The sequence below is a fragment of the Dendrobates tinctorius genome, unplaced genomic scaffold (genome assembly GCF_039654945.1).
Source record: "Dendrobates tinctorius isolate UK_male_01 unplaced genomic scaffold, ASM3965494v1 ptg000127l, whole genome shotgun sequence".
Lineage (NCBI taxonomy): Eukaryota > Metazoa > Chordata > Amphibia > Anura > Dendrobatidae > Dendrobates > Dendrobates tinctorius.
In genome coordinates, this window is record NW_027361795.1 from 13,823,550 (window position 1) to 13,849,038 (window position 25,489).

The 25,489-nt window shown below is 41.6% G+C and overlaps 1 protein-coding gene across 3 annotated transcripts in view; it reads right to left on the reverse strand.

Annotated features, from left to right (window-relative positions):
- The window catches only part of CUEDC1 (CUE domain containing 1), a 183,913-nt gene that overhangs the window by 45,943 nt on the left and 112,481 nt on the right, over positions 1–25,489 (reverse strand). For 2 of the 3 annotated variants that reach the window (XM_073542528.1, XM_073542527.1), the window contains 3 exons: positions 9,371–9,557; positions 1,781–1,864; positions 784–879 (listed from right to left, as the gene is read on the reverse strand). In XM_073542528.1, coding sequence (XP_073398629.1) covers positions 784–879; positions 1,781–1,864; positions 9,371–9,557 — 367 coding nt within the window. The remainder of the gene's footprint in view (positions 1–783; positions 880–1,780; positions 1,865–9,370; positions 9,558–25,489) is intronic. The other variant, XM_073542529.1, reaches the window with a different exon arrangement.

The following is a 25,489-nucleotide window of genomic DNA, read 5'->3' on the forward strand; positions in this document are numbered from 1 at the left end:
ACCTTATCCCTCCTTCTCCAAAACTATTGCAAAAAATCAGTACAGTCTTTTCTGTCAGACACCACAAATTTATCTAAATGAAACGGATTTCTGACTTTTTTTTACTGTAAAAATATGGAACTGAGTGGCTTGCTTGAGGATTTTCAGACAGGTGCCATCTACATCATATCACTGATCAATCACTCGGAGTCTGGCACTGCTACTGCTGTTGGCGTTTTTCTCTCTCCCCTTTTAACTGGCGCTCTGTGGTATTTGCACCTCACTCTTCATCTTCAGTGTTGCAGTTCTACAATACAGTCTTTCTGGAGTATTTGTCCAATGATTTAGGGCTTTTTCTCCTCTAATGCTGTGCTGTGGACTCTGGGGTCCGCTCTCTAATTCATAAGCCCTAAAATGGTAGCCAATTTCCCTGCCTCAGCTTTTACAGTGGCACTTTACAGACCCTCCTGATTGGCTGCACAGCATCATGTGAAGTGATAGCTGCAAGGCATTATTGGAAACCAAATGATGCCGCAGTGCCTGAGATCGTGTGAGTCTTCTGTGTCTGGTGTCATCTTATGCAATGTGTAAAACGGCAATGGTCATATTTGGGGCTTTTTGAATTGTAAATTGTTAGAATTTGCCAGAACCTGTGGACTTCCTAAAATAAGACACAAATTCATATTACATCAAATCAATTTGCTCAGCTATAACATATACTGTTGGGACATCAAGGCTTTCAGATAGTAATCTGTATAGGAACTAAATTTACACAAATCATATGTGGCTTTATAATATACTCACATTTGCCCATGTGTTTTAATTTATCTCTAAATAAGGCATCTTCAGATATAGCACTGTTAGAATCACAGGTCTCAGAAACAGAATGGGATTCAACATCTGTAAAATAAAAGAACACCAATGCATTGCTATTATTATAGTTTAATTGACGGCCTTTCATGAACATTTAGCCAACACTGGATATAAGGGAATTGGGACAACTAGGGCACTAGACTCTCAACAGCTTTAGCCCCCATTTAGACTATTTTCACATATGCCTTTGGTTTCTGCTATAAACCAAAAGAATAAGGGAGTCCATTGAGTTCCATCGAGGTGCAGTTTAAAACAATTTGTAATGGAGGATCTGAACCTAAGATGAAGCTTCAGTCTGTAGACACAAAAGGGAATTCCAGAAAACAGACACATAGGGGAAACTTTTCATTACCAGCCTAAATTTAGGGAGTTTATATCTAGACCAGACAGGCAGAAAACATGGCAAATTTATGTTGCAAACTTGACAGATTTGGTACATTTTGTTAGACATATTAGAACATTTTCCATATACCACCTCTTGGTTGACTTACTTTAGACCATAAATACACCAAATTTGCCCCGGTATTTTGGTGTCAAATATTGAAGGTTATATTAGTGCTGTTTACCCACGCATCGGGAGGAGAGCGGCGCCACTGATATCAAGCTTACAGATATCTGCAGGTGTCGTGCACCTGCCCTATATAATAGAATATTTACTATTCAGAATTAAAAAGGTAACGGGACCAGCTTTAAAATATTTCATTATATATGACAACATCAGGAAATGGTTATAAGTGACAGGTAATTGCCAAAAATACAATACTAAGAAAGACTCATCTACTTGCAAGTAGATACAAGTCTCTACTTTCAGCTACAATTTGGGAGAGGTGACTAATACGTTTTGATTGTGTTACAATATGTATAATCTACAAGGTAAGAAAGCAAGCAGAGCAGCTATTGATTTTTCCCTAGTGTCATACGTCCTTACTTGATATTGAAGGGCAAAAACTGAAATCATTATTCACCGGCATACTGCTAGACTTGGATTTCTTTGACTCATATTTCAAACGATCTGAAAAGTAAAAAAGACATACACAAAAAACACAGATAAGTCAACATTATGAGCACACAGTGGACAGATCATCTTTCAGCATACTTTTATGTACTACACTACATTTAAATCAATACATCTATTATTTTTTGTCATTTTTAAGGCCAAAATATTGTTTTATGCAAGTTTGCCACAAAAAAATCCTTTCCATTTGTGTGTGTATGAAAGGATGGAGGGTGTTCATTTTTTACTAAAATGTATTGCTTCAACAAAGCTTGCTTGGGACCCAATGCCATCCTTCAACCAAAACACTCTCATAGAAACGAATAGGGAAACTGAAGAGGAGTACAGTCTAAGGCTTCTCCTTTAAAGGGTTCTGAAAATGTCAGAGCTAAAGGTTGCCCTTACAGCACACAACATAATACAGGTACACCGTGTTCAATTTTCCTGCTGCATTACCACGAGGTAGACCATCACCAGGTTTTCTTTACCTCATTTGAGAGCAGCACAATATAGAGGCAGAGCGCCTGATTTCAACATTATGTCCCTTACTGGGTTGCTTACCGTGGTTGAATCAGCAGGAGATTACCACTGAAAAGACTTGTAAACTTGCCACAATGTAATCCTTCATATTCGTGAGCTCTGTCTATCACCACCCCCAACACTGATTTGCAGATGTCTGCCTATGCACAGTACAGACAAAAATCTTTCAAGCAATGGTGTGGGTGGAGTTACACAGAATTCAGTGAGAGAATTGGCATATATGCAGCAGATAAAACTGTGATCTTATCATAGCTAAAGTAAGTAGCCCAGTAAGTGACCCAGCACTGGAATAGCAGTCTCTGCCCATACATTATGTTGTTCATAGATAGAGACAAAAAAATTGTCGGTTGAATCCCTTGAAACAGTATGAAGTGTGAATTCCAGTCAATCAGCTGTCTGTGCAATGCCGAACAGCACGAGTCTTCCATAACAAGAGAAACTCTTTATAACTGATAAAATGGGGCTGTTAAACTTTCTTGAAAAGTTATTTGCGGATCTTTAGACAGTATGAACCCGAGCACAACTTACATATTTGTGTGCTTACATTGTTGTGGGATGCAGTTTTCCGCAGCCTACTTGCGGCTATACTTACAGGGTTTGTTCCATGAGCAAAGTAAATCTTAATTATCAGTTCTTGCAGTAATAATAATAAGACCATGTTCACACATTCAGTATTTGGTCAGATTACATTAGTACTTTTAAGCCAAAACCTGGAGAGGAATAATCACAGAAAAAGTATAATAGAAACACGTCACCTCTTCTGCTTTTTTGACCCCACTCCAGGTTTTGGTTTATAAATACTTATGTGAAATAGTGAGCAAAATATTACTGTGTGAACATAGCCTGAGTTCCACAACTGGATGTGTTAAATAAAATGTTCCTGTGCTGAGGCAATCCTATAAATGTGCCGCTGCTGTGTACTGTGTAATGGCTGTGTCTGTTGCGCAGAGCTGCTCCAGTTCATGGTCAGCGCAGGCCACAATACCTGTCAAAGGGAGGAAGAATAAGATACTTGTAAGTGAGTATACAAATGAAACAGCAGGGACTCGCAGCCGCTGCTTTCTTAAGTAACACATTTCCCTGTTTGTTTTATTACAGGAGTGAGTGTTTCTGCCACATTACCCATCCTATTAGTTCATCATAAATCAAGTCACTGACATATAAACTTAGCAGCCGCAAGAGTTCCTACGTCATGGCAAAAACACTCACTCCTGTGCTACCCCAGGCAGGGAAATGTGTTCCTTTAGATGGCAACTGGGAGCCCTGCTCTTTTGTCTATATACTCACTTATCATAAATGACTTATGCTTCCCATCCCTGGCCAGGAGCTGTGATATGTGCTGTCCATGAACTGAAGCAGCACTATCAGACACAGCAAATAACAGTACATTGCAGGGGAACATATATAAGATTATCACAGCACAGGAACATTTCTTTTAAAGCACCACTCCAGCTGTTTTTTTCGGCGCTGGAGTGGTGCTTTAAGTCTACAGTAAATTCCCTGCACATTATCTTATACTCACTTTTCGGCATCTTCACCTTTTTTTCTGTGATGCTCTGGTCCCACGGCGCCATCTTGTGAGAGCAGCTTCGGACTGGTCAGAAGCTACGTCACAAGCTTTCATTGCAATTCTATGAGATCAAGAACAAGGCTCTCATAGGCCTCTATTGAGTTGTGACGGCCGGCTCACTCCATGAACACTGGATCAGCCAGCAGGTCACAATCTGCAGGAGACAGACGGGAGAGGCGGTGATAACAGATGAAAATGTCGGGGGTGAGTATAAGACACGAGGCAGGGCACTTAGATTTAGAGCACCACTCCAGTGCTGCAATTAAAAAAAAAAAGTTGGAGTGGTGCTTTAACGCATCCGATTGTGGAACTTATTATTATTCCAAGATCCTTTGAATATCCATTGAGTAAGCCTAATTTTGGACTGCCACTCCTTTTGTTCTCTTGTTGTCTGGCAACGGTTCTCTCATACAGAACACAGGAGCGCTAGCTATGGGAAGTACATGGAAGGTTAGAAATTGTCATAATGGTTTCTAAAGTAGACAATCTATATTAACCCTGCTGTTATGTTCGGTCAAAAACGACCGATTTTGAACTTTAATATTTTTTAAAATATTCAAGATGCGGTTCTGAAACTTGTGGTTGATTGACTTTTCCTCATTTGAGGGGTTCTTACTATGGGTACTTTTTTTTTTTGTTTACTTTTTGCTCCACAATTTTTTATACACTTGTACTGTTCGGTCAAAAATGACCGATAGCCTTTTATAGTGATCTCCAGCCATTTTATGAGTAAAATAAAAGGAGCTATCATCTCATTTTGGACTATATATTACATCTACTACTATTTATCAATTTATTTAGGTCCTTTTGGTCCATGCAGATTTACACATTCATACATTTTCTCATTACAATACTGCTGATGGATTACCTTCCAGTATAGTAATGTTCCAAATATTATTACCCTGCTGTTCATGTAAAATAGTTCAATTCAGTTCTCAACATTTCATATTGTAAATGAACATATTCTCTTTTTTTACTTGTGTTCCCTGATCAAATTTCTGTGAAATGCTGACCTGAAAGAGTACTAACAAATTCTGTCTGAAAAGTGTGTTTGCTTTACTCTGAGCTCTTATCCTAAAGGGTGGGGGGGTGTTTTATTTTATCTTATCAGTACACAATTGCCATAGTAGTCTATCCAATTTCATTTTCAGTCCAGCTGGAGAGAGCACATATACAGACAACAGAGTTCTGAAGGATCATCATTAAATATGCAATATGCATAAATATTCCAATAAAGCCATGTTAAATGTTTTGACACAAAAAATTAAAAAGTAAGTTTTTCTTTCCATTTTTCATTTGTTTATAAACAACCAGGTTCACATACAATAAAATACTGCAAAAATTATTCAACTAAAACACTTAAATTAGCTAAAAATCAAGACTTTATTAGGTTCGGTCAAAAATGACTGGAACATAACAAGTGTATAGTGGTAACGAACAGAATAGTAGGGTTAAGCATACATTTTACTTTATGCTATTTGTTACAAGAGGCTCATCAGTAAAATTAGTAAACTCAGCTATAAAAGTGAATTGACTTTCTAGATCTACAACAGCGGAGTTGTGTGGTAGCACAATCTATATATAATATGTCGTGTCAATTAGTGCTTTGCAGAGGATATCCAGAGTACATCTGAATGCATTAAGATAGTCTAACCTGCATTGCTTTTTCCACTCAAATATTTAGTAGGCTAAAATTCTACGTGAATGGTAACCACAAGTCTGAGAAAAGCCACACATACACTGCTGCATTAAATGTGCAAAGTGAAACTAGCAAATTGCGGTTATCTAATAATGCTGTTCTACAAGACTGCATGCATTACTTATATTATATTATAGATTTGACCAATTGTCATCTTGTATCGTGCAATCATTGCAATTATTATCCAAAGCAATCCATGACAACTAACACTGTCAAGTACCAGTGACAACCGCCTAATTTTTGAAATTTCTAAAGTTTTTAGCTCAACTTAAGTCCAACCGCTACGACTACAACTAAACCCTAAAATTAAATAGACCCATCCCTGTATCTCTTTCTTTGGATTTACCCTGTAAACCGGCACTGGTGGCCATCATGTGTGCTGCAAACCTCAATGTGGCGCCATTCAAGTAGGTTTGGCTGTAGCTTCCCATGCAGCAAAGTTGTCAGGAGCACAGCGGTATCGAGTAAAGTAAACCAGTACTATGTCTCCTTCATGCTCAGGATCAGTGGGAAACTCAATTGGTATTACACTTCTGTGATTGTGTACAGGCTGCAGCAGAGATGTCACTTTTAAAGCGCTGCAGTTAATCAATGATCTCAGCAACTGTCGATATAGGCGATAAAAGCCAGCAAACTCAATGATTGGCAGCAGCTCGGTAGACATGATGTCACTGCCGCAGCCTGTACTTAATCACAAGAACAGTGGCGAAGACACAGTGCTGGAACCAGAGAGGATCAGTACCATCTAATTTTATGATGTTTATCGTGTCAAGGAAAAATTTGAAAGTAGTAAACTGAAAGTGGAGAACCCTTTTAATCTTTGAAGGTTGGAGTGATTTTACATTTTTGAGCTTTAGGCTATGTGCCCACGTTGTTTTTTTGAAGCAGAATATTTCTGAGCGGAAACACACTCTCTTTTCCCGGGAAATCGCATGCGTTTTATGAAGCGCTTTTGTAAGCGTTTTTGACGCTTTTGTTAAGCATTTTAGCATCCATTTTCCTATGCGATTTTGCAATACAAATGTATGCAGAAACGCATGCATTTCCGCAAAATTAATGAACATGCTGCTTTTTTTCTGCTAAGCGCTTCCACAGCGAAAAAAAACGCACCAGTAGCACAACGTGCGGATTCAATTATAATTTTCTTAAGCGTTTCCATGGCAGAAACGCGCGTCTAAAAGCGCTGCGGAAACGCTTAAAAAACGCAACATGGGCACACAGCCTTAGTCTTTTTCATCCTCATAAGTTATATTTTTTAGCAAAGTTCTAATATTGAATGACATTCATTTTACCAAATAATATACTAAAAAAAAGGGGAAAACAATTGAAACGCAGTTAAATTATGCTGAAATCTCGTCCAATCTTGCAAAGGAACTTCCACTATGCTTCTTACAATCTAACATTATTAGGTTGATGGAAGGGTTAAACGTTTAGCAGCAAATATACATTTTTTTCAGGAAACCTTACAAATCCTACTTTCTTACAACCCTATACAGGTTTGAAGTGACTTTAAAAGGAGCCTGTCACGTGAATAAAGCAACATAATGTCCACAATCCCCGAAAGAGCTAGTGCGGACACCGCTGGAAAGGTGGTGTCTGGGAAATGGACAACCCATTTAAGGAAAAAGGGGAAGGTACCACATAAAGAAAAATGGTATTTTATGTGCCTTGGCAGAGTAAGTATTAAACTTTTTCAGATATAAAACAAAACAGTTTTTTGCTTCTTTACAATTAGCATAATCCTGGATCCATATTCCTGTAAAGTTACACTGTTTGTGGAAGGAAGACATCCCTTAATAGGGCTTCCACAGACAGTTTTTGCACAAACCACTCCAAATAGCAGGATCCAGGGGAACCTTGGCCTTCACCCTTTAACCCGTATACAGGGACCAGAACTTATGGGTTACATATGGAGTTGCTGCTCTCTAGTGGAGCGAGAATGTAGAGAATAGTGGTGATGCCAGGTCAGTAAAAAAAAAAAAAAAAAAGCTCTAGATCAGGAACAGAATCAAGAGACAGTCAGGTAGTGAGAATAACTAGCCAAGGTCAGGAACAAAGAAACAGAAAGTACAAGAGACCGGAGCTAACTGGCAACTCTGGTAAGCTGCAGGCTGCTTACATTGTGGCCCGGCCTAAGGCTCACAGCAAAGAGCTAATAAAATCAGCAATAGTAAGGTATTAACCTACAAGCTCCCTGCCCGAACAGCACCACAAATCCCAACAGTCATTTATCCGAACTGAGCTTGTGTCATCCGCAATGAAAGTGTGGCACTGCCTAGAGACATATGCAGAGACAGAAAAGGAAAGTACAGTTAAGGATGTAACAATTTCAATGAGTTGACATGTCTGTCTAGAGAGGATATATTGATATATCGTCGGCCTGGGATTTGAGGCCAGATAATCTGAAGTCTTATTTTAATGCAGTAAAAAGTGTAAGTGAAAGATGTGGCCTTGTATGGTGCCGGCTTGTAATGAGGGTTCCATACTTCTGGTGATAAATGTGGCAGCATGAATGCATGTAGGTGTGTCCTTCTTAATATGCAAAAATGGGATATTTAGGTTGGGAGATTTGGTCCAAAATTCTTGTAGTGTGAAAACCTTTTTAGTGGCCAAACTAACCATTTGGTATAAGTATCTTATACCATTTCAGATCCAATGACAAGTTATAGAGCGTGTCTTTCCTTGCTGAAAATTTGGTTTCAATATTAAAAAAAAAAAAAATATGAAGTGAAAATTGTTTCAGATTCCGGAGATGCTGCCCGGTTTTACATGACCTTGCTGAAAAGTGGGTTAACCTACCTACCTACCATGTAAATGAGGTTGTTGGAGAATCTGGAATTCAATTTTGGATCTCTTATCAACTCCAAATGAAAGAACAGAAGAGGAGGTCGAGTTTTCATTCACCCCTCTGAAGTAGCGAGATTGGGAATGTTTGTAGGCATAAGAGTTTGGGTATTTCAATAACTGTTAGCAAATCTGTCCGCCCTATATATGATAACGGGATTATTTTCAAGTAAGAAGACACCGTTCTAGATGGGAAATGTAAAAAATAATTTGATTGTAGATTGCAGATGTCTGATCATACCTATTTTGTAACTTTGGTTTACCAACTGATAAGAATCAAGAATTCCCAAAGGGGTTTACATGGACCCTCGAGTAGAAGAGCCTCTAGCATATTAAGAATAATGACAGATCTTAAGATTGCTCCCAAAAGTACTAGAACTATTCTCTTGCGATTTCGTGCAACTAGTAAGATGTCAACCGCAAAAGCCATGACTTAAATTTTTAATTTGCCTTTGGAAATGCTCAAGTATAGACACAGAAGTAAAGTGGAAGTAGTTTTTAAATGTTGAAGCGGGGATCTATTACTATGTTAAAAAATAGTGCAGGAGGGAGATCCTTGTCTGGTGCCTCTGAATGTGACTATAGGAATATAATTTGTATGATATATAGTTAATGGCATATTTCCCTTCAATGTGTGAGGGTCTTTAGCACATACAGAATTAATGACAATAGCTTCAGTCTGCTTCCCTGAGAAATGCTCAGCTCTATCTGAAGTATAGAGACAAGCATGTTTTATGCATATTTCTTTACAGATGACCTTGTAATTACAACTACTCTAATTACACTTGGTTCCACAGGGATTTTTTTCCTGATTTCTTCCCTGCAGAGCTGACTGTCCTTTGATGTTATAATTTAAAGGATTTTTTTTTACCTCTTTCAAGTGCGAGAAGAAATTCCCTGTTTCTCTGAAGTTCTCTCATGAACTCTTCATTCTGTAAGAAAAGTGCAATCCTCTCATCTTGCAAATACTGCTTAAGCTTCCGCTCCTGGTCCATGGAGCCATGCTCTTTTTTGGAGTCTTCTTGCTGTTTTGAAGAAGGTCCATGTTGGCAGCCCTGCTGGATATAAAAAACGTCCCTTTATTATCTGAAACTTTACAATGAAACCAAATAATGAGACTAGCCAGCAGAGTGTTAGAAAAAGGCTAAAGGCCCTGTCACACACAGCGAGACCGCTGATTTTGCGAAGCCACAGCGATCTCACCAGCGAGATCGCTGTGTGTGACGGGGATCAGCGACCGGCCCCCCTGCCGGGTATCGCTGATCGCGCTCCATCGTCCTGGGCCGTTTTTTTCATCGTTGGTCTCCCACTGGCCAGCAGGCATCGCTGCGTTTGGCAGCGAGAGACCAGCCATGCTGGACACTGGTTTCCAATGTAAACAGCGGGTATCCAAGAGCCGTGCGGCTCTTAGATACCCGCTGTTTACATTGGAAACCAGCTTGCTCGCTGGTCCTGATCGATGGAGGGGCTGTCTATGTGACAGCTCACCAGCGATCAGCCTAACGATGTCCCAGCGATCCCATCCATGTCGGATCGCTGGGACATCGTTATGTGTAACGGGACCTTAAACCTTGAAGCCAGGAGCACAATTCCGGACTGTGGTAAAACTGTGGAACAAGGAGACTTCTAGAATTCCACAGAAATTATGTAAAGTCAAATTCAACAGCTACAACAGGGTGATGGAGTAGAAATCCAAAGTTATTTGCAACTCACCAAAGCAGGAGTCACCTGCAGCTTAGTTGTGACCCAGTGTGATGCAATAACGGAATACTGCATAAATGTCCCACATTGGGGGAGATCAGCTAAACGAATTTACCCCCAAAAAAACATGTCAGGCATGCTGCACACAATCATTACGTATTTTGGGTTTGGTTTAGGATATTCTAAAGATGCAACAAATTAACAAAACAGCATGTACCATTTAAATAAATTTGGTGCATTTTTAGACTGTCTAGTCTAAAGGGAACCTGTCACCAGTTTTGTCCCGTGTCAACTAACACCATGACCTTAATCAGAGAATGTGCTGTGGTCCATCAATGGTTATATAACCCCCGACTCCCCCTGCATACACCCCAAAAAAAACTTTTGACATTCTCCCGTGCTGTGTGCTAGTCCTCCCACTGTAATTCACATCTTCTGTGTCATCCACATAGGCAGTCAAAATCTTGTGCCTGCACAGAGAAATTGTCGGCTTGCACCTGTGTACTCTGTCCTTGTGGGTAGAGCCTACATCATAACGGCACATGTGCACTTGTGCTATCTAAACTATACAGTGGATTAGTAAATTAGACCCTCTCTGCCATAGTCGATTGCAGGGCATAAGCGCATTTGGCATAATATATTGTGTGCACAAATATTAGGCAAATGATGATGTCAGGGGGTTTTCTGTGTGCACAAATATTAGGCAAATGATGATGTCACGGGGTCCTTCTCCGGTATCTCACAATCAACAGAGCGAGGGAAGTGTGAACAATCCCAAGACCTTTATTTTAGGCAAAATTAGAAGGTCCATAAACAATACACCACACTGAGGATACAATAGTCTAGAACATGTATGCAGTTCAGTAACAGGAGGATTAAAAGTCCATACGCTTCCCTTTCTCTGTGACATGCTGTGTTCACACGATGCTCTTCACACAGGAACTGACTTCCCCCCCTCCTGTCCTTTCCAGCACCCTCCCTATGTCCAGGAGTAGTCAGACGGGTTGGGGTGATTTTCAGGCCTCCCAGACCTGACAAAGGTGCCTGGGGGATTAAGACACTACAGGGGGTCATCAAGAGACATAGATACAGTCAGGCTGCAGACATACAAGGCAACAAGAAAAACACTATGAAAATCATAGAAATATACACAAAATGATATCCACATAGCATATCACACCATCACAGATGACATTTTCCATATAATCATTTTATTCAGATTTTACAATTCCAATCAGTATAAATCCAAATACTTATTGGATGAAGCATATCAGGTGATGTGTATTTGTGTAAAGTAGGAGGGTGTAACCTAAGGATGCAATAATTAGGCAGCTTGTTTTTCTCAGACAAAATGGTCAAAAGAAAAGAAATTTAACTGAATCTAAAATGTAAAAATTCTTACAAGTCTTACAGAGGGATGCAGCACTCTTGAAATTTCTAGGACATTGATGCATTACAGAACCATCAACAGTTTTGTTTCAAATAGTCAACAAAGTCATAAAAAATATGTTGAAAAAAGAAAGACATTAAAGTGAACCTGTCAGCAGGATTGTGCACAGTAACCTACAGACGGTGTCAGGTCGGCGCCGTTATACTGAATGAAAAGATACCTTGATTGATGAAATCCGCCTTGTGGTTGTTCTTTAATCTTTATTTTCAGTTTTGTGTTAATGAGATTCTCGTGCCCTAAGGCGGGGTTGGGATATGTGGTGCTCTGATAATATATTCATAATGCAGACTGCTAACGGGTCTCTGATCCCTCAGGGACCTGCCACTTAGTTTTCATAATGAGTATCTGTACATACGTAAAAAAAATTAAAAAAAAAACAAAAAAAACCTTCTGCAGGCAGGTGCTGGCCGTGGCACCTGCTCTGCATCAAAATAGCATGTTTTATGTGACAATGATACGTTTTATTCAAGCTATTAAGCTACAGGTAAAAAAAAAAAAAAATAGACTCAATTTGAAAATGGCACCCGCCACGCCTGTGCAGTAGCTGCTATTGGTGAAGCTGTAATCCGATAGCGGTTATTGTGCATGCGCCAATGGCGCCATCTTACTGGAGAAGAAAAAAAAAATTCCTCCTCCAAGATTTACTTCCTATCCTATTTTGCTTTTACCAAGGGTAACAGGAGAAATTGGACCCCAAAAGTTGTTGTGCAATATCTCCTGAGTACGCTGATATATGCAGGTAAACCACTGTTTCGGCGCATGGTAGAGCTCGAAAGGGAAGGAGCGCAGTTTTACTTTTTCAACGCAAAATTGTCTCGAACTAAGATTGGACGCCATGTCACGTTTGGAGAGCCCTTGATGTGCCTAAACAGTGGAAACCCCCCATAAGTGACACCGCTTTAGAAACTAGACCCCCTAAGGAACTTATCAAGATGTGTGGTGAGCATTTTGAACCCCCAAGTGCTTCACAGAAGTTTATAACAGAGCCGTAAAAATAAAAAAGCATATTTTTTTTCACCCCCAATTTTTTTTTTCTCAAGGGTAACGGAAGAAATTGGACCCCAAGAGTTATTGTGCAATTTGTCCTGAGTACATTGATACCCCCCCATATGTGGGGGTAAACCACTGTTTGGGTGCATGGCAGAGCTTAGAAGGGAAGGAATGCCAGATTATATGGTTATGGTTTGCAGGTGCCATGAACTACTGGGAGAGAGAGCCCATGAGGTGCCAAAACAGCAGAAACCCCCATAAGTGACCCCATTTTACGAACTACACCTCTCAATGAATTCATTTAGGGGTGCAGTGTCACAGAATTTTATACCATTGAGCAGCCATGTGGAGAGACTCGGGAAGAACGGAGCGCTATTTGCCCCTGGGCCAGAGAGGAACTGGTTATCCACCATCCGAGCGACTGCCTGACCTGAGAGGACAGTCGGCACCGCCGATCAAGCGTGAAAGGATTCTTGTCCCAGGCTGACAAGAGGGCGTGCTGCAGGGGGTGAAGGTGGAACTGGGCGACAGGTATCGCTTCCATTGCTGCCACCATTTTCCCTAGAATCCTCATCCCGGATCGGATGGTATAAGGGACTGGTTGGCGAAGTGTCCGGCCACCCTGCCGGAGAGCTAGCGCCCTTTCCTGAGGGAGAATTACCAACCCTCGGCAAGTGTCAAAGATCATTCCTAGAAAGGAGATCCTCTGAGCTGGCACAAGGGATGACTTCTTTGCATTGCCAACCTTCCTAAGCGGGCAAGAGTAACTAACGTGATGTTGACCTTTTACTCGCATGCCCGTATTGACAGGCCCTTGACCAAGAGGTCGTCCAGATAAGGCAAGACGACTATGCCTCAAGAATGCAGTGTGGCCATGACAACTGCCATAACCTTTGTGAACACTCTGGGAGCCGTGGCTAGCCCGAAGGGTAGCGCTACGAACTGAAAATGTTGATCGCCGATGGTGAAGCGTAGAAACCTCTGATGAGGAAGAAAAATGGGAATATGCAGATATGCGTCCTGGATGTCTATTGAGGCCAAGTATTCTCACTGCTCCATGGCCGATATGACTGAACGGAGAGACTCCATCCGGAAATGTCTGATCCTGATGAATTTGTTCAGAAGCTTCATGTCCAAAACAGGCTTCACAGACCCATCCTTTTTGGGAACCGCAAAAAGGTTGGTTTAGAACCCCTGAGCTCTTTCGTGTTCCGGCACTGGAACAATGACTCCGTTGTGCTGGAGCGATTTGATGGCTCCCAATAGAGCCCTTGCCTGGGTATCCACCCTGGGAAGCCGGAAAAAAAAAACAAACAGTCTTGGAGGATATCTGACAAATTCTATTTTGCAACCTGAGGCCACCAATTCCTTTCCCCATGCGTCGTAAGCGACATTGACCCAGACGTGGTGAAACCAGAGTAGGCGGCCGCCCACCTTGCCGGTGTCGTCTGGTAAAGGCCTTGAGTCATTTGGCCAACGATCTTTGGGATCTGGATCCCCTCGATCTTGGCTGCTGAGTATGCATTGTCCCCAATGGTTGGCTCTATATGAGACATGCCGCTCCCTATCCTGGTTGGGGCGGCCTGAGGTGGCGGAATTGGCCGCTGTAGTCCACCCGGGGTTGCGAAAGGCCCGAAAACGTGCCTGAAAATGGGTGACAAAAAAGCGTTTTGACCTTTTGTTGAGGGAGAAACCCGCTCTTTCCTCCTGTGGAGTCGGAGATAAGTTGATCCAACTTCTCCCCAAATAGGTGGCCGCACTGATAAGGCAGGGAAGTCAAGGACTTCTTAGAAGTAGAATCGGCTCGCCATGTCCTTAACCATAGGGCTCTTCTGCTAGAAATTGCATTAGCGGCAGCAAGTGCCGAGCAATTGTCCGCATCCAAAGACGCATTGATTACATAGTCTCCGGCCACCTGACCTGCGACCTCTGAAATCTCTGCAGGTAGATCCTGCTCCTGCGCGACCTTGTTTAATGTTTCTGACCATGATATCATAGCCTTGGCTACCCAAGTTGCTGCGAATGAGGGAGCGAGCGCTGACCTCATATACTGAGCGAGGTAAGCTCTCTATAAGTCGATCCGTGGGATCCTTAATTGAGGTAACACTAGGGGCAGATAGCAGGGTCCTAGTGGCTAGGCGCGAAACCGGAGGATCCACCATCGGGGATTCCATCCATTTTTTACGGAGGTCCGGAGAAAACGGATACCTTGTTTCGAGTGCCTTTTGACCCAAGAAACACCTGTCTGGACGTTCTCTGTGCCACTGCACTATGTCCTCAAACACCGTGTAAGAGGAAAAAATTCTGTGCGGGCGCTTCACTTGCTTACATGCTACTTCATGCCCCGTAGCCGCTGCGGGATCATCCTCAATCCCCAAGGTCTGATCGACAGCTTCTATGAGGCTGTCCACTGTTTCACGTGATGCTGGAGTATCCAGGTCAAGGGGCTCGTCTGAGTCGAATTCTGAGGTCTGCTCGCTATCAACCACTGGTGACGGGGAGCGAGAAGCAGAACTTACGGATGCCAAGGCACCGATGGACTAGGTGACACCATGTGGATTCGTTTCCCTCGGGTCTGCCTGGAGTGAGAGCGGCCCCTGCAGGCGAGAGGCTCTTGTAAGGTGGAGGTCCCCTCTAAGGCCGGCGAGCCACTGTCCCTGCCCCCATCTGAGGCCTGAAGGGACTCAATTGCATTAACTGTGACAGTGATAGGGTCCACTCTGGGGGGCTTGGCACATTGGTCGCAGTCGCAGGGGAGGACGGACACTGAGGTTCTGTTAGGCGTCGGGTCCGGGCGCTGCACAGCGGGAATCCTGAGCCTTGTCCTCTGCAGTCTGCCCACCCCAGCATTGTGGGTTCGGTCGCAGGGGAGGGCTCCTGGACGCGTTTGGAGTCGCCGGCTTTGCATAATCGCTTGCTCTGCACCCGTGGAAGAGATGCATGCGGCTTCTTCGGACATGCTGTATCTGTCCGCTGCTGGGGATAGGGGGAAGGAGGTAGCAGCTCGTTTTCCCTGTGGTCTCCCGGGCAGCACTTACCCCAGTCCTGTGCCCCCCCCCCCCCCCCGTTCCTGGACGCCTCCGCACAAAAATCGCGCGCCACCAGCTGTGGGGCGGACCGCCAGCATATAAACCAATCCAGGGGCGGTACTTCCGGGTCTGCGGCCTTATCTAGATGTGTGGTGAGCACTTTGAACCCCCAAGTGCTTCACAGAAGTTTATAACGCCCGGGCGTGAAAATAAAAAAAATCTTTTTTCCCCACAAAAATATTTTTGCCCCCAAATTTTTTCCTAAGGGTAACAGGAGAAACTGGACCCCAAAAGTTGTTTTGCAATTTGTCCTGAGTAGGCTGATACCCCATATCTGGGGGTAAAACACTGTTTGGGCGCATGGCAGAGCGTGGAAGGGAATGAGCACCATTTGACTTTTTCAACGCAGAATTGGCTGGAATTGAGATCAGACGCTATGTTGCGTTTAGAGAGCACCTGATGTGCCCAAACAGTGGAAACCCCCCAATTCTAACTCCAACCCTAACCCCAACACACCCCTAACCCTAATCTCAGCCCTAACCCTAGCCCTAACCCTAATGGGAAAATGGAAATAAATACATTTTTTTAATTTTATTATTTTTTCCCCTAACTAAGGGGGTGGTAAAGGAGGGTTTGATTTACGATTTATAGCGGGGTTTTATGTTTGGCAGCTGTCATACGCTGTCAAGACACTTTTTATTGTAAAAATAGTTTTTGCCATCACCACATTTTGAGAGATATAATTTTTTCCATATTTTGACCCATCGAGTCATGTGAGGTCTTATTTTTTGCGGGACGAGTTGACGTTTTTATTGGTACCATTTTCGGGCACATGACATTTTTTGATCGCTTTTTGTTCCGATTTTTGGGGATGCAGAATGAACAAAAACCAGCATTTCAAGAATTTCTTTTGGGGGTGCGTTTACACCGTTCCGCGTGCGGTAAAATTGATAAGGCGGTTTTATTCTGCGGGTCAGTACGATTACAGCGATACCTCATTTATGTCGTTTTTTGGCGCTTTTATGCAATGAAACAATTTTATACAAAAAATAATTATTTTTGCATCGCTGTATTCTGCGAGCTATAACTTATTTTTTCGCCGATGATGATGTGTGGCGGCTCGTTTTTTGCGGGACAAGATGACGTTTTCAGCGGTACCATGGATATTTATATCTGTCTTTTTGATCGCGCGTTATTGCACTTTTTGTTCGGCGGTATGATAATGCTTTGTTTTTTTATTTTTTAAGGGGTTCGCTAAAGGGGTTAACTAATGGGACAGTTTTATAGGGCAGGTCGTTACGGACTTGGCGATACTAAATATGTGTATTTTTATTTGTTTGCCATTTCCAAAAAATGAATTAGGGAATATTTTTAAAAAAATTTATTTAGCGATTTTTTTATAAATTATTTTTACACTTTTTAATTTTTTTTAACTGATCTGACATCACAGATCGCTGTGACAGATCAGCGATCTGACACAGGCACTGCAGAAGGCTTCCTCATGCCTGCACTTTGCAGGCACTGAGGAAGCCGGCTTCCTGCAGGCCCCCGCCGCCATATTGGATCCGGGGACCTGCAGGGAAGGAGGACCCCCAGAGCAGGGCAGCACATCGCGCTGCTCCGGGGGGCTCAGGAATGCACGGAGGGAGCCCCCTCCCTGCCGATGCTTCCCTAAACCTCCGGTACACTGCAATCGTGTTTGATCGCAGTGTGCCAGGGGATAACATGCCAGGGCGGTCCGTGACCACCCCTGACACATAGTGCCGGGTGTCAGCTGTGATAATCAGCTGACACCCGGCCGCGATCGCTATGACGTACTATCCCGTCCATGGGCATAGGGGCCCGGGTCTCATGGACGGGATAGTACCTCAGATGTCAGAAAGGGGTTAAAGTTTTAGTTAGATACCATAAAATATTATTTATTGTCCAGTATTTCTATGAGGGTTAGATACAAAACCAAAGCCACTTGAAAAATCTTGACTACAGTCCTCTATATGAATCATGAAATCTTTACTTGTTTAGTTTTTTATTTTTTCCTTTATATAAACAATGCAGTTTATTGTTTATAGTATTTAAGACACAATTATTTCACTTTCTGTACTTCCATAGTGCTTTAAATGCAGTACACAGACTCAGAAACCATAATCTGATCCAAGTACAGATTGGTACAGCCTCTATTTGGACAGTCTCTGGCAATTTCTAGTAATGCCAGGGGTAATCACATAAGCTGTATGTGAAGAGGATGAAGGGCAGAATCCTTTTAGCTGGATCAGGCCTTTGTTACTATGAAAAGTAAGTAATTGATCTACAAATAGACAATATATAAACAGATAATGTATTGCATAACCTATATGGCTCAACGGATAATGGGAAACTCCATGGCATGACTTTTCAAAAAAAAAAAAAAGGGCTTTGTTCAGCGACGTATTCCAAAAAAACACTCAAATGAGTACAGTATATATAAAAAACAATGTATGCCACGCTCAGAAGACTATGCTTTTCTATAGAGGAAATAAAAAAGACTAATATTTTCATACTATATTAGCTGTTTACCAAAACATATTCAGGATACAGTTAATTAGTATTGGCTTAAACTGCAGACTCTCGGCTTTAAGTTGAGGATACTACCATTCTAATAGTAGTAAAGGTTTAGGAATTACAGTTCTTTACTATATAGCTGCCTCTTATTAAGGGAACCATAAGTGATTGGACAATTATCTCAAAATCTCTTTAATGGGCTGCATGAGTTATTTTCTCATTAATCCATCATCAATTAAACAGGTAAAAGGTCTGGAGCTGATTCCAGATGTGGCATTTTGATTTGAAAGTGGCTGATGTGAGCCCACAACATGCTGTCAAAGGAGCTCTCAATGGAAGAGAAATAAACCATCATTAGGGTGAAAAAAAAAGAATAAATACATCAGAAAGATAGCAAAAATGTTAGGAGCTTGGGAACTGAAAAAGACCTCGACGTCCACAGAAGACAACACTGGTGGATGATGGAAGAATCCTTTCCATGGTGAAGAAAAACCCCTTTATAACATTCACCCAAGTGAAGAACACTCTCAAGGAAGTAGATGTTTCAGTATCTAAGTCTAACAAACAGAAAACCTTATGAGAACAAATACAGAGGGATCACCACAAGATGCAAATATTAATCATTTTTAAAAATAGACAGCGGCGTTTAACTTGCGCTTCCAGTATACGCGTTGGAAATCCCGCCCATCGGTGACCCAGTAACCTGATCGCGGGTCACCGATGGGTTGGCATGACAACCAGAGGTCTCCAGCAGAACTCTATGGTTGTCATAGCCAGATTGCTAGAAGCGCCGCCCGCTGGACGGCGTTCATAGCAAATGAGCATTTCTACTACATACAGGCGATCTGATCATCATCTGTGTGTAGCAGAGCCGATCGGACAACTGCAGCTTGTAGTCTCCCATGGAGACTATTGAAGCATGCAAAAGGTAAAAAAAAAAAGTTTAGTCCCATTCAAAATAAAGCATTTAAAAAAATCAAACACACATTAAACATCACCGCATTCAAAATCGCCCGATTTATCAATATAAAAAAAAGAATTAACTTGATTGGTAAACAAGAAGAAATTCGAAACGCCAGAATTCCGGGTTTCTTTGGGAAGCCGCTACATTGCAATAAAATTCAATAACGGGCAAACAAAAGATCTTATAAACCAAAATGGTGTCAATAAAAACATCAGCTTGGTGCGCAAAAAATCACCCAGCCTCAAATCACAAAAAATGGAGATGCTACGGATTTAGGAAAGCAGCGCTTTTTTTTTTTTTTTTTTTACCAAAGTTTGGATTTTTTTTTACCACTTAAATAAAAAAGAAGCTAGACATGTTTGGTGTTTATGAACTCGTAATGACCTGGAGAATCATTATGGCAGGTCAGTTTTAGCATTTAGTGAACATGGTAAAAAAAAAAAACAAGTGTAGAATTGCAATTTCACAGCACTTGGAATTTTTTTCCCGTTTTCCAGTATACAACAAGTTCAATCCAATCGTGTCATTCAAAAGTACAACTTGTCCCGCAAAAAACAAGCCCTCTCATGGCCATTTTGACTGAAAAATAAAGAAGTTATGGCTCTGGGAAGAACGAGAGCAAAAAAACGAAACCGCAAAAATGGAAAATGGCCAAGGGGTTAAGGGGTTAAAAGATGACAATAACAATATAATTATAGAGGACAAAGAAAAGGCTGAGAAATTATACAGGCGCTTTCCATCCGTGTTCACCAATGAACTGTCCATTCCAGAGATCATACATCAAGGTAAAAATCTAAGTTCACAACCTGATATGACTAGTTTAACACAAAAAGTAGTACACCTACGTCTGAGCAATTTAAACATTTACAAATACCCTGGCCCATATGGCATTCACTCAAGGACACTGAGAGAATTGAGCTCAATAATTGACAGACCACTATATCTCATATAATTAGACTCTCTTGTAACAGGTGTGGTGCCACGGGACTGGAGGATGACTCACGTGGTACCGATATTTAAGAAGAAGGTAGATCCAGGCAACTACCGTTCGGTAAGCCGGACATCAGTAGTGTGCAAAATTTTGAAGGCATTATAAGAGATGACCTGAAGAAATACAGGTGTTTCTCTCAAAATTAGAATATCAACAAAAACTTAATTTATTTCAGTTCTTCAATACAACAAGTGAAACTCATATTATATAGTCATTACAAACAGAGTGATGTATTTCAAGTGTCTATTTCTGTTTATGTCAATGATTATGGCTTACAGTCAATGAAAACCCAAAAACCATTATGTCAGTAACTTAGAATACTTTATAACACCAGCTTGAAAAATTATTTTAAAATCCAAAACGTTGGCCTACTGAAATGTATATTCAGTAAATGCACTCATTACTTGGTCAGGGCTCCTTTTGCATCAATTACTGCATCAATGCGGTGTGGCATGGAGGCGATCAGCCTGTGGCACTGCTGAGGTGTTATGGAAGCCCAGGTTGCTCTGATAGTAGCGTTCAGCTCATCTGCATTGTTGGGTCTGGTGTCTCTCATCTTCCTCTTGAATATACCCCATACGGTTAAGGTCAGGCGAACTTTCTCTCCAATCAAGCACAGTGAGGCTGGGTTCACACGTAGCGGAACTCTCGCGGAAATTACCGTGAGAATTCCGGAATTCCATTCCGCGGGAAAATCGCCTTTTAAATTCCAGCGATTTTCCCACGGAAAATCTAGCATTTTGCAAACGTAATTAGCTTTCAGAATTGCTAGCGTTTTCCAAGCGATCTGGAGCATCGCTTGGAGAACTGATTGACAGGTTGGTCACACTCATCAAACATAGTGTTTGACGAGTGTGACCAACTTTTTACTATTGAGGCTGCCTATGCAGCATCAACAGTAAAAGATAGAATGTAAAAACTAATAATTAAAAAAAATATATTATTCTCACCTTCCGACGTCCCGCGCAGCCTTCCCGCATCTCTCCATGCTCCCGGTCCCAGTAATCCTTTGCGACAATTACCGCGATGACGTCCGTTCTCGCAGGATCGCGACGTCTCGCGGTCATTCGCGATGACGTCGCACGGTCATTCGCGATGACGTCGCGCGAATGACCGCGAAACTTCGCGATCCTGCGAGAATGGACGTAATCGCTCGCAAAGGCTTACTGGGACCGGGAGCGTGTAGAGAGGCGGGAAGGCTGCGCGGGACGTCGGAAGGTGAGAATAACAATATTTTTTATTTTAAATTCTATTTTTTACAGGGATATGGCACCCAAAGCCCGGAGGACAGTCTCCTCTCCTCCGGACCGTGGGTACCATCCACAAATATTCTGCTTACTTTTCGCAAGGTGGGCACAGTCACATGCGGAAAGTAAGCAGAACAATGCATTCCTATGGGTGCGGGATCGCCGCGATTCCGCGAAATTAATGAGCATGCTGCGTTTTTTACCGCGAAGCGATTCCGCCGCGGTAAAAACCGCAGCATTAGCACAGCATTGCGGAATCCCATAGGAATGCATGGGATGCTTATTTTTCGCATTTTCGCGGCAAAAACGAGCGGAAAATACCACCGCGGAAATGCGACAAAAACGGTACTTGTGAACGAACGAGGCCTGTTACTGTTGTTTTTAAACCAGGTATTGGTACTTTTGGCAGTGTGGATAGGTGCCAAGTTCTGCTGGAGAATGAAATTTCCATCTCCAAAAAGCTTATCAGCAAAAGGAAGCATGAAATGCTCTAAAATTTCCTGGTAGGCGACTGCACTGACTTTGGTCTTGATAAAACACAGTGGATCTACACCACAATGGTTCCCCAATCAATAACTGATTGTGGAAACTTCACACTAGACCTCAAGCAGCTTGGATTGTGTGTCTTTCCACTCTTCCTCCAGACTCTGGGACCTGGACGTCCAAATGAAATGCAAAATTTACTTTCAACTGAACAACACCTTGGATCACTTAGCAACAGTCCAGTTCTTTTTCTCCTTGGCCCAGGTAAGATGCTTCTGGTGTTGCCTATTGGTCACGTCTGGCTTGACACAAAAAATGCGACAATTGTTGCCCATGTCCTGGATATATGTGTGTGGTGGCTCTTGATGCAATGACTCCAGCAACAGTCCACTCATTGTGAAGCTCCCCCAAATTTTTGAATGGCCTTTTCTTAACAAACCTTTAAACGCTGCGGTTATCCCGGTTGCTAGTGTCCTTTTTTCTACCACACTTTTTCCTTCCACTCAACTTTCCATTTCCAATGACCTTTTGTGGCTTACCGTCCTTGTGGAGTGTCAGTGACTGCCTTGTGGACATCTGTCAAGGCAGCAGTCTTCCCCATGATTGTGGAGCCTACTGAAACAGACTAAGGAAACTTTTTAAACGCTTAGGAAGCCTTTGCAGGTGTTTTTGTTAATTATTCTAATTTACTGAGATAATGACTTGAGTTTTCATTGGCTGTAAGCCATAATCATCAACATTAACAGAAATAAACACTTGAAATAGATCACTCCTTTTGTAATGACTCTATATAATATGAGTTTCACTTTTGTATTGAAGAACTGAAATAAATTAACTTTTTGTTGATATTCTAATTTTGTGACAAGCACTTGCATATATTGTTGATAATAATATAATAACTAACAGCCAGCATGGATTCATGAAGAAAAAGTCGTGTCTAACTATAACATGTTGGGTTCCTATGAGGAGGCAAGTGCAGCTTATGGGATTTATTTAGACTTTGCAAAGGCATTTGATACTGTACCACATAACAGCCTTATACTGAAGCTACAGAGGTGAGGACTGGGGGAAACTATATGTAGATGGGTAAGGAATTGGCTAAATGACATGAAACAAAGAGTGGTCATAAATGGTACATTCTCTACACGGGATATAGTCAGCAGAGGGGACCGCAGGGATCTGTGCTAGGACCGATTCTATTTAACCTCTTTTTTTAATGACCTTGTGGATGGGATTGAGAGTAAAGTGTGAGTCTTTGCTGACAACACTGAACTGTGTAGGATGTTAAAATCTGACCTTGACATTACAATATTGCAAAATGATCTGGATAAGATGTCTGAATGGGCAAACACTTGGCAAATGAGGTTTAATGTAGATAAATGTAGGGTATAGCACCTAAGATGGAGTAATCCTATTACTGCATATACAGTACATTAAATGGGAGTATACTCGGGACTACAGAGCAGGAGAAGAACTTGGGTATTGTGGTTACAAGTAAGCTGAGCAGCAGTGCTCAATGTCAAGCAGCAGCCGCAAAAGCAAACAAGATTTTAGGGTGTGTAAAAAGATAGATAAAATCCCGCGATCCCAACATATTGTTACCCCTTTTATAAATCACTGGTGAGGCCACATCTAAAATATGGGATCCAGTTTTGGGCTCCACATTTTAGAAAGGATATTCAGAAGTTAGAGTCAGTTCAAAGGCGGGCAATAGATTATTACAAGGGATGGAAGGCCCCTCATATGATGCGAGGTTGGAAAAGTTGGACTTGTTTGGCTTAAAAAAAAAAAAGATGCCTCAGCAGAGATCTCATTTACATGTATAAATATATGTGAGGCCAGTACAAAACACTAGCACATGACTTATTCCTTCGAAGGATCATACTAAGGACTAGGAGGCACTAATTACAAGGTGGAAAAAAGGCATTTCCGGCAGCTAAATAGGGAAGGTTTTTTTACAATTAGAGGATTCATACTGGAATGCCTTTCCACAAGAGGTAGTAATAGCAGACACTAGAACAGCTTTTAAAAAAGGGCTGGAGGACTTTCTTGATACACATAACATTATGGGTTATAGTTAAATTAGTGGAGAAAGGTTGAACTTGATGGACCTAGGTCTTTTTTCAGCTAATATGCAACTATGATTTCTGGATCTGACTGTATCTAATACTTTACATAGCCAAGGTGCAATATCTTGCACTCTTGAAGGGGTTGTTCAGGCTTTTCACAAGTCTGCATGCAGTAACGCTATGTGATTGCACACTTGTGAATGTTTACATCGTGCACAGTGCATGGTGTGAGGATTCTCTCGTGCCGGAAGTGAGACCAAGTGATCATGTGACAGCACATATGCGATAAATACCATACACTCGGCTGAGCAAGGCCACACAGATCTAGTAGAAATGTGGCAGGGAGTATGCATATCTCATACTTGCGGTCATGTGACTGCTTGGTCTGTGACTGCAAACTTTTTGAAGACTTGGAAAACTCCTTTCAACTGTATTGTGCTATGGAAGGTTTGTACAATCAGAAAGTTTGGGTCTGACTCTTGCAGCTTTCTTCCTTAAACAATTTTAATTTAATATGCTTGCCTATATAGCACCCTTAATTTTCATAGCCCTTTACAGACATCATCATCGTTGTCCCATTGGAGTTCACAATCTAAGTTCCCTATAAATATATCTTTGTAGTGTAAGAGGAAATCAGAGTACCTGAAGGAAACCCACGCAAATACAGAAAATACATTTTAATCAAGTCTATGTGAAATATGTTTTATTTGACAATTTCTATTTTGCATTATCAAGTGCTTCGATTAAAGGGGCTTGTCCAAAAGTTTTCAAATCTCACCAATAAATGCCATAAAATAAAAAATTAACCAGAACTTATTTTTTAAAAACCTTCACTGACGCTCTGATAGACTCCATTGGACTTTCTTCTCTCTGAAGTAATGATGAGTTATTTAACCCCATCACAGCAGCACCAGTTTTTACCTTTCTGATACCTTCCAAATCTGACCAGTTTTCGTGATAACTCTGGAACGCTTCAACATATCTCAGTGATTATGAGAATGTTTTTTCAAGTCACATTGTACTTTATGTTAGCAGTCAATTTAGGTAGATATGATTTGCATTTCATTATGGACATACCAAACATTTGCCAAAAATGTGGAAAAGTTTGCAATTTTAGAACTTTGAAATTGTATGCCCTTAAAGGGGTATTCCTGTAGATACCTAAGGTCATGAAATGCTTGCACATGAGAAAAGAGACACAGAGAATCAGAAAAACTATGCTACATTTCTAAGTGGAGGTATCTGATAATATTATTATTATTACTACTACACCTACTACATAGTGGGATAGGATCTTGGAGATGGGACTACCCCTTTAATACAGGTGGTCCTACCACAAAAAAAATTGATAATAAACAATATGAAAGATAGGGGGATTTAATGGCGGCTTACAATCCTCCTGAAAACACATGTAGCTGTAACAGTACACCAGGCTTAGCAGGTAGCCCAGCATTCTCAGCTTCAAAGAAGAAATTCACAACCCCACCAGCTAGCTTGTACCCAAACTCCTACAGCAAGACCCCCTGCG